Source organism: Suillus discolor (assembly GCF_016758755.1).
Source record: "Suillus discolor strain FC423 chromosome Unknown F5147scaffold_19, whole genome shotgun sequence".
Taxonomy (NCBI): Eukaryota; Fungi; Basidiomycota; class Agaricomycetes; order Boletales; family Suillaceae; genus Suillus; species Suillus discolor.
Genome location: NW_024541266.1, coordinates 245,253 through 258,010, shown reverse-complemented (window position 1 = coordinate 258,010; position 12,758 = coordinate 245,253). Strand labels below are relative to the sequence as shown.

The window sequence follows — 12,758 nt, the reverse complement described above, 5'->3', positions numbered from 1 at the left end:
TCCTGTGTTATCACTTGGCAAGAGATATCGATCAGTCCCGCGCGCTGCTGTTACTTTTGAAGACATTTGGACCCGTAGGTACTTGGTCAGGAGAACGAGATCTCAGAAGCAAATCTGTTTCACGGCACCGGGAGAAGTGTATAAGAACGTTGTTCCTCGGAGAAGCAGCGGGAGGGAAATCAGGTGCATGCAAAGACTGCAAAAGGATATAGATTTCTCAGTAAACTGCGAGTCAAAGGCCCTGACTTGTTTGAACACCGGCCGAATGCTCTGGGCATCCTCGTGCATCCCTTTGAGGGATAATGATGCTTGAGCGGCCAGAAGTCGACAGAAGTTGCCAATAGTCGCTGCGGAGCCTCGGACAAACGTTGGACACCGAATTTCAACCTGAACGTAAGAACGTGATTCGGTGTATGTAAAACAGACAAATGCTTGGTTTTACTATTTGATTGAGCCTCGAAGAGCTGTGGTCGGCTCAGCGGCCGACCGGTAACACTTGTAAGCATTCATGACACTCTTGTGGATCGTGACCTCAACCCAAAGCGAACCTTCGAAAAGCTGCATAATTCCTCAAATATCACTGGGTGAGTTCTAGTACTACTATTGTAGCATGACGGTGAAACGCACTACGGCCCGTTCAGAATGGACTCTCGCAAAAACCCCATTGGCAGCCGGTGATATTCCAATGAGAGCTTAGAGCCACGATGCCGCATGCTCGGAGTCCTTTATAACCGCACGCGTAAGTTCCGGTATGAAAATTCGTTGTGTCGTCAGAGTTATTCGCAATTTGGCAAAAAGAGCGCAACTCAGTTCCATTGACATAGTCAACGGTAGTAGAGGGGGAAGAATCCATCTGAAGAAGTTACTTTCTTAAGATTAGTTCTCCAGTATCTGTCCGAATAACGTCGCAAGTTGCGGACGCGGGATCCTCGGGCGATGCACAGGTGCACCCAAAAATTAAATAAATAAAGTGAAATCGATTCCGAGAGTGAGGGAAGAGGAATCACGGAGAGCAAAGTAAAAACGGTTGATTAGTAGAAGCTACGACTTGAAAACATGTGCATTGAAGGAGTGAAATGGGACTATTCCAATGAATCATCTACATGGTTAATCGTAACATCACAATGTTACGATGATACAATTGAAGAATGCCGAAAGCTGGAGACAGAGTCAGCGACGGGCCGAACCGTGCTGTCCGGCATCAGGATTGGCGATGGCAACAGCATGTGGCACTTGGGCTGCAGACAGTGCTTTGGTTTCACGGATGGATGTTCTTGAGGAATGTGCGAGCCTGTGCACGCAGGTACTAGATGCCACGGTGATTAGGGATGACTACGGAAGGAATACTTTAATTAATTTGCTCGACCAAAAGATTGGCGCGCTTATGGTACCGCAAGCTGAAACAAAAACATACGCAGCTTGGTGGTTGACCTGTCCATGTCAGATCAGTGTGTACTACTACTAGTCGAAGAAATGCGGTCACGTGCATGTAGGTCAGCATTCCAATTTCTGAATGTCAGTACTTACTGGCCTACAGAACCAGAGTTACTTACAATCAGTACTACCATGTCGCTTGTGCTGGCTGTGAATGCTGGCTCATCGTCGCTCAAAATTTCACTCTTCCGCCGTTCTGCTGATAATGCTGCAAATCCGGCATTACTCCTATCCTCGTCCACATCATCCATTTTTGCCCCTCCAGCCAGGTTCAAGTTGAATTTTGTCGCACTTCAACACAGGTCGTTGAGCGAAGAAGTCGACTCAATCTATGATCATGAGTCGGCGTTTAAGCACTTCTTGTATCGCCTCAAGGAAGAGGCGAGCGTCGACACAATTGACATTAAGCACATTGCACATCGTGTGGTGCATGGTGGCGACTACATAAGCCCTGTCATGATATTTGAGGAATCCTATCACCATATCAAGAAACTATCCGACCTTGCCCCTTTGTACGTTCTCTCCCGACTTGTATTCAGTGTTGCATTACAAAGCCTGTAGACACAATGGATCCGCTCTTTCCGTCATCAGCTCAGCCATTAAGGCCCTTCCGCATGCGAAATCCATCGCATTTTTTGACAGTGCATTTCACAAAGATCTTCCGACTCATGTAGCTACCTATGCGATCAATCAGCAAGTGGCGCACGAGAAGGGATTAAAAAAGTACGGTTTTCATGGTCTAAGCTGTATGCACTATCTGTCCTCGCTAAAATGACGCTGACGCTGTATCTTCCTAGACGCGTTCATCTTGCGGGCAGTGGCTGCGCATCTTAACAAGGTATCTGGTATTCGTTTGTTTGATTGTGACCTTCTGACCTCCTCAGGCTCCGGATACACTAAACATAATCGCTCTTCATATCGGTTCGGGGGCTTCCATGTGTGCCATCCGCAATGGTCAGTCCATTGATACAAGTATGGGGTTGACCCCACTGAGTGGGCTACCTGGAGCTACGCGCGCTGGTGACATAGACGCGAGCCTAATCTTCCACTACACCAGTCGGTCTCCAGCGCATATGAGCCACGATCCTAGCATTTCAAAGGAAGTCAAAGTGACAGAAGTTCGAATATTTTCTTTTGTCTGTGAAATGGAAGCTCAAATGCTCATTCTTGACAGGCTGAGGACATCCTCAACTTCAAATCAGGTTGGAAGGCACTCACCGGTACAGCCGACTTCAAAGAGATCACGGAGAAGGCAGATACGAGTGTACTTTCTGATCCTATATCTCGCACCGCAGACCCGAATACGCTTGCATTTCGCATCATGTTAGATCGCATACTCCATTTTGCCGGGGCATATCATCTAGCTCTCCACGGAAACGTCGATGCTCTGGTTTTTGCGGGAGGCGTGGGAGAACGAAGCGCCGAACTGAGACGTGCTGTCGGAGAAGCTGTCGCGTGCCTCGGGTTCGCGGTGATCGACGAGACAAAGAACAGCCAAGTGAATGACGATGAAGGTATCATCGTGGATATCGGCAAGGGTGATGAGAGGAAGAGGATGCTAGTTTGTCACACTGACGAGCAACTTGAGATGGCAATTGAGTGTTCTCTAGCAAACGAATTTTGGGTTTAGCAAGGTACTTCGGGAGTGACGGTGTTTTGCAAGTTGGAGTGGGCCGTATCGTAATAATAACTTATACAAATAAAGACGTGACAGTGGAACTGACACTTGGGCTGAACGTTCTCCCAATGCTAGCATGATCATGGGTCTTCGTCTACTCACTATCGGCGGATCGAGCTTGTCGAAGCCTCAACTCTTGGCAGTGAAAGCTTCACGCGCCAATTGACTGGCCACCCGCGGACTACGAGGCGGCGTCGAGAACCGATGTCAATGTATTCTCCCCCAATAGAAGGAAAACAATCGTTTACCCGTCGGGTCCCGATTCCCCAGGCCCTGGCAATCATCAACAACTCAAGCACGGCGGCAACACATGATACATACAGCGCAGTGTGCACTTGTCACATCTACAGATAATTCATTCCGGGACTACAAGGTGAATAAATACTGCGACCAGGACCCAGGTAAGGAAATAAGCTAGTACTCTTTCGTGCATGATGTATCAGTTCAATAGGTTAAGGACCAGCGCTGGTCAATGATTGCAGGACGCAGGGCTACATAATTGTGGTTTACTTCTTCATCTTCGTCGTTCCCCACCACGTCATGGCTGCCTTCCATACCACAAATGGCAGATTCGGCAACAGAACACCTGGCAAGGGCAAGCCACGTTCGAGTGAACTTTGCTCCTCAATATCAGTCAATCTGCGTTCGTAGTCTAGCTTCGCTTCCCGAGCCCGCTCGCGCGCCTTCGCCAGTTCTTCCTCGAGCTGCTGACTCTTCTTTTCTGTTACTTCTTTTTGACGCGCTTGTTCTGCTAGACTCGCGCTCTGCTCTTCCGATTGAGCAACCAACTGTCTCAGCCGAGCAAGTTCTTCCTCCGTTTGCCTTCGGTGCTCCTCTTCTCGTTTCTTCTGTTCTTCAAGAAGTCTGGCACGCTCCAATTCTTGCGCCTCCTTGGCAGCAGCGGCTTCGCGTTCTGCCTTTGCATGCGCCTCCTCCAGTTCTTTGCGTGCTCGTGCGACTTCTTGCTCCGCCGTCTTCCGTTGTTCCTCCTCGCGATGCTTGGCCAATTCTTGTAGCTCCACGAGACGCGACTGGGTTTCTTCCTCAACTTTCTTGGCGGCAGCGGCCTCCTCCTGCTTACGCGTCTCTTCGGCTTTTGCAGCCTCTTCCATCTCTCGCCGAGTACGCAGGAGCTCGTCTTCGAGCTCTTTCCTGTGGGCTTCTTCCTCGCGAAGTTTGGCTTCATGCTTCTCTGCAAGCAGTTGTACGCGTGCATCTTCTTCAGCCTGCCTAGCCAATGCAGCTTCGCGCTCTCGGGTGGCGTGCGCCTCTTCCATCTCCCGCTGCAGTTGAGCAAGCTCTTCTTCACGTTGTCGTGCTAGCTCTTGATGTTCAAGGAGACGTATTCGGGCGCTTTCGACCGCCTGCTTCGCTGCGACACTCTCGGCCTCTTTTTCTGCGTGGGACGCCTTGACTTCCTCCAATTCTTTCTCTCTCTGCGCAAATTCTTCTTGCAAACGTATTCGTTCCGCTTCCTCCAGAGCACGTTCCCTTTCCGCGGCTTCTATAGCGGACTTCTGTCGTTGCTGCTCAGCCTCTAGTGCTGCCAGCCTGTCCCGCTCTCGCTTGACTTCTTCGGCGTGAGCAATGTCAGCAATCTCTTTTGCGATGCGTGCCTTCTCCATGTCGTCCAGAAGACTTTGGAGGTGCTTCTGGTGATTTTCTTCCGCCAGCATTCTTGTCTTGCGTTCTTCTTCCAACTCGCGAGCGCGCCGTTTGTCCTCTGCCTGCTTGGCTGCAAGAATCTCGTTCTTCCTTTGAACATGCAGAGCTTCCTGTTGCTCTTTCTCAGTCAGGACTTTGGCGACCTCGCCCTGAAGGCTCTCCACCGTCTGTAGTTGCTTCTGCTGCTCGGCTTCCATCCGCAGGATCAGAGCCTCAAGGCGTGCGCGCTCGGCTGTGAATTCGGCTGCCATGTGCTGAGCGTTTTGCTCGATACGCAAGCATTCCTGCTGCTTCTTCTCGAGCTCTTCCTGAAGCTCGGCCCTCGTCTCCTCGTCTTTAGCGCGCATGGCGACCTCCATCTCCGCTTTGAGACTACGGATCTCCTCTTTGTGGTGATCCGCTTGTTCGTCGAGGGCGCGCCTGATCTCAGCGCCCGCAGCGGTCTTCTCAATGGGCTTGTGCTCGTTGACGATTTCCTGCTGAATTCGGAGTGTAGCGGCTTGGCTGTTGATGAGATAACGAAGGGTGGTATGTGCGGACTCGAGGGTGCCATCGTGACGGAGCATCCGAGCGCCCTTCTCAAGTACGGGCTTGAAGAATTTGTCCTTGCTCGCAAGCTCGGCCTCTCTAGCCTCGCCGATCTCACGTTTCACCTCTGACCACATGTTGGTGACAATGATAACGTTTTTGAGCGAGCTCTCTCCGCAAAGCTCGCGGAAGATCTTGAAGTTGCGCTTGGACGTGCCACCCATCCTGAAGTCAGAGATGCGGTGCATGTAGATGACGCCAGCTAGCCTGGTGCCATGCTCGTAGCTGAAGAAATCCAGACGCTTAGCCTGAGGAAATCTATCGCATTGGAATCACGTACGTCTTGGAGAGATATGCGGCGATCATGGTCAAAATGTCCGTATCACTTCGGGTGGTATCATCAAAGCCGGGCGTATCGATTAGGGTCACGAGACGCCCGCTAACGACAAACGGCCGTGAAGTTCGTACTTCACTAGTGCAACTTTCGAGGCCGCGACCAACGGGAAGACTCGACCCGCTAGCCTTATTGATAAACTGTCCGGCGAGAGTAAGCAACACATGGTTCGGAACAAAGAAGCTTTACATACTGTGGATTTACCACTACCGGTAGCGCCCATGACGCTAGAAGGAGCGTTAATTTATCAACCTGAAGACACTGAAAGGTACGTACGCAATCCGGATTTCTCTGCTTGGATTCGCCATTGTTGTAGCTCAGTAATTATCGGTTGTCAATATATGCAAGAGGAGGTACAGTTGTATACTGAGACAGGCAATACGTTGTGCAGGCACTTTGGTTCATGAGTGAGGAACGCGGGTGTTTAAATACGCCTGCGGGCTTATCGATCGAGCACACCCACTTCTTGCGGTGGCATGGTCTTCACGAGGCGCAGCCCCTAACGTGCCTAGCGAAATCCTCGTTGTTTGGAGCCCTATTTAGACGTGATCACCACTAGGAATGAATCTCGGTGTGTTAGTCTGACCTGGAAGCAGCCTCGCTTCGTCCTCGCTGAACGCAATGCTAGTCCATTCTTGAGTACCGTCTCCGTGATATCGGGTAACTACCCTTTAACATTGTCGATCGTTTGAAGCAGTACCACAGCTTCAAGAATCTGATGCTGATCAGGGTTTTGTCGGTTACACACCAATGCATATGGGTATCTTTCTAACACAACTATAGTCCATACTACGCTACGGGCAGGGGGTCAGGATTATCCATATGGTCAGCCAAACGATCTTCGGAACAATTGAATTGCGCCAGTCATCCAGCACGCGCGTGGAGTTGCTCTTCTATTCTCCGAAGTTCTGCTTGATATTCGGATGCTAACGTCGCAGCCTCGTTTTGCACGCGTAAAAGCTCCGCTTCCATTTTCTCCGACTCCTCCTGGAGTTCCATTCGCGTCTCCTCATCTTGCGCCTGAGCAGCTTCCTCCAATTCTCCTCGCAACTTCTCCAGTTCTTGACGGTTCTTCTCTGACTGTTCCATGAGTTCGCGGTTCAGCTGCGCATAGGCACCCGTCTGAGTAATGTCATTCGCTGCTGCGAGTTCGCTTTGGATGCGTAAGACTACGGGATCCGTGCCAGTCAGCTTCTGAATGATCTTGTGCGCACTTTCTTGATCATTCATGTGGCGTAGGAGAAGAGCGCCGTTGTCGAGGATTGGCTTAAAGAATATGTCCTTTTCGCGCAGTTCTTGTTCCCGCGCTACGGCGTCAGCCTCGTTTACGCTGCCCCACATGTTCGTAACCATGAGAACGTTATTGTAAGCCTCTTTACCGCACAACTCTTGAAACATGGTAAAGTCACGTCTTGATGTACCTCCGACTCTGATGTCGGAGATTCGGTGCATGTAAATGACACCGGACAGAAGTTTTTCTTGCTTGTGCCTGGAGGTCTGTCTGTCAGTGCGCTAGGTTACCCAGGATAATATTGGATACGAACATAGTCTGTAGGTAAGCAGCTATCATCTTCAGCACGTCCGTGTCGCTCTTCGTCGTATCGTCAAAGCCAGGCGTATCGACGAGAACGACACGCTTTCCGTCTAGCATGAACGATTGGGATGTCTGTACTTCGTTTGTACAGCTCTCGAGCCCCATACCAACTCGCAAATCCGAGCCAGATGCGACGTTGATGAACTATTCAAACATTTATGAGCGTTGAGGACTGGAGCACAAGGAATATCAGACCGTTGTCTTGCCACTGCCTGTGGCGCCCATTACACTGTGGAGTTGGGCGGGTTAATCACCGCCCGACATCACGATGATGGTTACGTACGCTATGTAGATAGTCTTGGGCTCCTCCGGCTCTGGGCGCAGTAGTTTTGGCTCTGGGGCTTGTTCAAGTTTTGGCGGCTTGGCTTCAACCTGGCCTGCCTCTGGATCCACGAGCTTCTTGCCTCTGGAAGGAATAAAGCAACTGACACATCCACCCATGCTGATGTCGAGGTTGGTCCTGTCTGGTTTTCGTGGGCTACAGTGGTTTTGTAGATCGTAAACACAATATTATCGTGAACGAATGAAGCCTGCAGTTCAACACGTGTTCAACGCATTGTTTCAACGCACTGAGGACGCCATGCACATCGGCCGCAGCCAAGAATCATTACTTCATGCCATGATTGATATTGTGATAGTGTGATGAGGTGCAATTGAGTGAGGCCATGCATCAGGGCGATGAAGACATGCATATGGCCCAGATACCGATACATGACCCGGACGATACTCGGTTGATATACGCATAGTCAACGCCATCCTGATACGAATGGACCTTGAATACATGAGGATCGTGCGTTTAGGGTGGACAACAAAAACACCAAGGCGCTGCCAATGAGGGAATTACCGCAACGTTCCATGGCGCCTCGCGAGAAGGACGTCACGGTGATACATGCGGAAGTTCACCGACCCTTGGTGGTTCCTCGTGGCTGTGGCCGCACCAACTCCAGTGTTAGATCGCCGCGTGTGTTTTGTAATAACTCTGTATTCGGTGACACAGCTAGCGTCGGCGGACCGCGTGTACTAGATTTGCGGGCTCCCGTGATATTTTTGCGGGGATCTCGAAATCGGTGTGAGCCTGTTGTCACTGAACGTGCCATGATTAGCGTGAAGTCCACCCACGCTAGCAAATTTCACAGTCGTGACGAGCTGGGATGCTCACGCCATCCTGGCCCGAGGTCATGCCATTTGGATGGATGGATCTCGGAGAAATGATCAGACAAGTGTCAAAATGGGCAGGAAAAAGTTGGACGTTCAGGGGATTGAACCCTGGACCTTATACAAATTGGATGCTTAGTGCAAAGCATACGCGCTACCACTGCGCTAAACGCCCTTGTATCGTCGTATGACTTCTTGAATTATGTTTATATTAATAATTTTAGACTTTCAGTTGCCACTGAGTTTCATTTATGTAAAGTTGTTAGTCGGGACCTCTATCATGCCGCAAGTGGTTCGATGAGCAATGTCATATATAAAAGAGTTGACCGAAACGTTGTCAATTTGTTCTAGGTACCTGCTAGTGACTTTCATTGGCGTCAGTCTTTGATTTATAGCGCCATGGATCTTGTTCTCCACCTCGCAGATGACTATCTCCTCGACAAAGTATGGGCGCGGCTGCTACCTGTCAACGATCACCTAGTTCAACCGTCATATGCCTCCCTTTCCACTTCTGCAAATTTCACGTCAATCATGCATCTTCAGCAGTCTGCCTGGCCTCGTGATTACATCCCTAGACAAATTATTTCTCTCAGTGTAATCACCCTCTTGGGCATTCACTTCCTCTATTTCCTGTTCGCGTGGCTCTCATACAAATTCATTTTCAATCATGAGATGACGCGCCATCCACGCTTCCTAGAGAACCAGGTCAAACAAGAGATACAATGCAGTCTACGAGCCTTTCCCGCAATGACCCTTCTCACTCTGCCTTGGTTCCAAGCAGAAGTGATGGGTTACTCAAAACTTTACGATAATGTAGAAGATTACGGTTGGGCTTACTTTGTCCTATCAGTACCATTGTCAGTGCTTTCTCTTCCAACCGCAACATATACTCAACATTTATCATTAGCTTCTTGCTTTTCACCGACTACGGAGTTTACTGGACCCACCGACTATTGCATCACCCGAGTATATATAAAACATTCCATAAGTCTCACCATAAGTGGATAAGTATGTTGCTTTGCTCTGCATCCTGTCTTCTTGCGCTTAAATATTTTGGTAGTTCCGACCCCCTTTGCGTCACATGCCTTCCACCCCGTAGACGGCTACCTCCAATCTCTCCCATATTACCTCTTCATATTTATATTCCCTCTTCACCGATGGTTATACCTCGGTCTCTACGTTTTGGTCAATTTCTGGACTATTCTCGTGCGCGCTTTGCATTACTCACATGGACCGCTCTGACGTCAACGACACCAGATTCATGATTCCGATATGGTCACGGGACATGCCCTCGAAAAGGTGATAAATGGACCCGCCCATCACACACTGCATCATCTTTACTTTACGGTCAACTACGGTCAGGTACGCAATATGGTTTATGCTTTTCTCGTGGTTATCCCCTAATACCTCTTTCCCCACGCTCAGTACTTTACGTGGGCAGATCGTGTCGGTGGTTCGTACCGCCAGCCCGAGTCGTCCCTTGATCCCATGCTGGAAATCAAGAAACAGTCATAAATGTTGAATCGTGGATGTGGGCAAAAGTAAAATTCCGGATACTATGGTGCATAACTTTAGATAAGCTCTCAAATGTTAATATACAGCCACTTGGACTTTCCAGCCAGTCCATCTGGGTTACATGATAGCAGTGCAAGATGTTAATAAAATCCTTTGCCAACTACTGAAAAGGGGGCATTTTTGATACTATAGAATACATCTAGATAGCTGATCTAATAAGAAACACATGTTGAAGGGTGTTGTCCTCTAAATCTAGGATTTTGGATGTCATGAGTTAAAACATGTGATCAATATATGTGCATCAAACACATTGTCGTTATTGATGTGTCTCATACTCTCATTCTCTTATATTTTGATATGGATTTGCTACAGTGGCATTCACAGATAGGCATCGTCACGGGTATAACCGTGGGTATCAAGAGCTCTACCCATACCCGTACCTGCAATATACCCGTACCTGTGTACCCGTACCTATGTACCCATGGGCACTGATGGGTACGGGTACCAATGGGTATGGGTCTCAGAATGGGTATCGAGGAGGTAAGCTTTGCATTCATGGGCCACAGGAGATACATGTAAAGTAGTAGTGCTATAATAAAACTATTGAGTCCCATCTTCTTTTTCATCACCCTTGACATCTGGCAAACAAGCTATGGGTAAGACATCCTTATCCTTGACAAGCCTGAGCAGGCTCCAACAACCAAGACACAGGAGTGCACGAGTGGTTTGAGTTGAGAGTCGAGACCATATGTGTGACAACAGCAAGCGACCGCGGGAGAAAACATGCTCAACATCGATGGATGTAGCTATGAATGCAAGGTTAAGAATAGTAGTAAACGAGAAAAAAAACATGCGCACCTGGAATGGTAAGGTAATCAAGAGCCATACATGCTGTCACATCTGCAGTACCTGCTCTCCCCTCCTCAGCAACCGGTGTGGGCAAATGTGATTTGTATGAGCGCTTGTATACTTGATGAACAATATCGTGGGCCATGGAAATCCATTCATCCTGCCATCCTACAGATGTGAAGTAGTCTAGCTTGTAGCATGGGTGTAGGACTGGTGGGGTGCAGGTAAGTTGAGGCAGTGAAGCTACATAAAACACACAATACACGCACCTCTGCAACTTAGAGAAAGACACCCATAATCCCTCTAAAGTCCACACCAACCATGCCAAACGCCCGACGAATGATTGCGGGCTCATATGACAAGACACTTTGTTTGTGGGACTTGAAGACAGGTGTTATGTTGAAGAAGATGGAGGAGAATAGCAGGGTGTGAGCATTGGCGCTATCACAAGATGGACAATTGATAGTAGTAGTCTAGACTCATGTAAGTAGTTAATGCGCTGTAGAGATACAACAATTGCTGGACACTACACAAAGTAAGTAGCCAGCAATATAAAAATGTTGTGGTCGTGCACAGCCTAGTCTGCTTTACTTGCAAGACAAGTGCATTCGACCCGAGGGGTTTGCTGTATGGTATTAGAATAATCAGTTATAACAAAAGGAAGATAGTCCGAAGCATGGGAAACAAAGTCCGAAGGTATAATTACGAGTCCGATGTCAAAAACGTTGGGTCCGATGTTTTCGGGTTTCAGGTTAGTGGGTTTGCCTTGGGTTGCGTCGGGTTAGCGTCAGGTTTGTGTCGGGAATATAGTGAATGTCAGGGATAGCGAATGGCGGGTTACTGTCAGATGTTTCGGATAAAGAAAGGATGATATTGCGGAATCCAACTAAGAAATATGAATATTGGATGACCTCCTCCTACTCGGAGGTAGAAAGGTAAAGTAAATAGGTAGGAGGTATGCGAAATATATAGTATCTATGTAGAATTTCGGAGTGCTATAGGCAAAAGTAGTAGCACTGATTTTCGGGTCCGATGTCCTATGTAATAAGACACAATGTACTGCGGACATGTAATAACACGTTCTACAATGTTAGCGACGTGAAAATGAATAACTGTGCACCTAGTGGGGATAGATACGACAGGACAGGACATAGGGAGGACAAGTGCATGGGAAAATATCGGGTCCGATGCACGGGAAATGTCGGGTCCGTCGGATTAGCATTGGGTTTAGCGGATAAACATCGGATTGAGCGGGTTAGCATCAGATTGAGCGGATGAATGTCGGATAACATCGGGAAGTGATTCGTGTGCGATGGGCATTTGACATGCATCAGAAAATAGCTGAATACATGCTCAGCGTGAGCTCGAGTGCTACAGTGCACCTTACCGCAGACCATGGCAGTTGCCACAGCAGACGACCATATATGGAAGTGGTGGGTACGCGGGTCACGGGTCTCAAAATCCCAACCTGCACCCATATCTGCCAGTACCTGTACCCGTGACCCACCATGGGTTACCTGTACCTGTGCTAATGCCTATTCACAGACCTTTGAATCATCAAGCTATGAGATATTAGATGATGACAGCAACTGGGACACAACTCATCACACAAGTTTGAAGGACTCATATCAAAGCGACTTAGATTTGTGATCACACCATTGTCATGATTTGACCAATTCATCTGGGACTCCACAGACTGCCTTGGATGCTTTTCTTGATTCTGTATTGCCACCAGAAAATTGTTGGACAGGCCCTGGCAATCCCCACCTAATAGGGTGATTACACCCCTACAATTTGGATGGCAATATTCCTGAATCACCCAACTCAGAATTACTCATACTAAATACTCCTGAGGTCCTCTACAAGTGATTTCACAAAGATAAGCTTCAAGTAGTGATGTACAAGGCCTGGCTTCAAGCCCTGGGCCCAAATAAGCTGGGCCCAGC

The 12,758-nt window shown here is 48.7% G+C and overlaps 4 protein-coding genes and 1 non-coding gene across 5 annotated transcripts; 2 read left to right on the top strand and 3 right to left on the bottom strand.

Annotated features, from left to right (window-relative positions):
• Positions 1-1,566: 1,566 nt before the first annotated feature.
• F5147DRAFT_574377 (acetate and butyrate kinase) lies at positions 1,567-3,064 on the top strand (the record flags this gene model as incomplete). Its single annotated transcript, XM_041431218.1, has 5 exons — positions 1,567-1,946; positions 1,996-2,180; positions 2,232-2,272; positions 2,319-2,552; positions 2,609-3,064. 5 exons carry the CDS (start codon positions 1,567-1,569, stop codon positions 3,062-3,064), a joined length of 1,296 nt encoding a protein of 431 aa, XP_041294365.1.
• Positions 3,065-3,618: 554 nt separating this feature from the next.
• Positions 3,619-7,524, bottom strand: F5147DRAFT_574374 (P-loop containing nucleoside triphosphate hydrolase protein; the record flags this gene model as incomplete). Its single annotated transcript, XM_041431217.1, has 4 exons — positions 3,619-4,188; positions 4,942-5,590; positions 7,244-7,437; positions 7,489-7,524. Coding segments are annotated over 4 exons (1,449 nt in total), but the record flags the coding sequence as incomplete, so codon positions are not given.
• Positions 7,525-8,537: 1,013 nt separating this feature from the next.
• F5147DRAFT_t67 lies at positions 8,538-8,623 on the bottom strand. The gene has a single exon. It is a non-coding gene; the product is annotated as a tRNA-Ala (tRNA).
• A 140-nt stretch (positions 8,624-8,763) lies between these two features.
• On the top strand, positions 8,764-10,202 carry F5147DRAFT_107085 (C5-sterol desaturase). Its single transcript, XM_041428055.1, has 6 exons — positions 8,764-8,799; positions 8,844-9,305; positions 9,356-9,456; positions 9,509-9,654; positions 9,706-9,810; positions 9,874-10,202. Exons 2-6 carry the CDS (start codon positions 8,848-8,850, stop codon positions 9,961-9,963), a joined length of 900 nt encoding a protein of 299 aa, XP_041294363.1. The 5' UTR covers positions 8,764-8,799; positions 8,844-8,847; the 3' UTR covers positions 9,964-10,202.
• Positions 10,203-10,563: 361 nt separating this feature from the next.
• Positions 10,564-10,815, bottom strand: F5147DRAFT_574192 (uncharacterized protein; the record flags this gene model as incomplete). Its single annotated transcript, XM_041431205.1, has 1 exon — positions 10,564-10,815. One exon carries the CDS (start codon positions 10,813-10,815, stop codon positions 10,564-10,566), a length of 252 nt encoding a protein of 83 aa, XP_041294362.1.
• Positions 10,816-12,758: the final 1,943 nt, after the last annotated feature.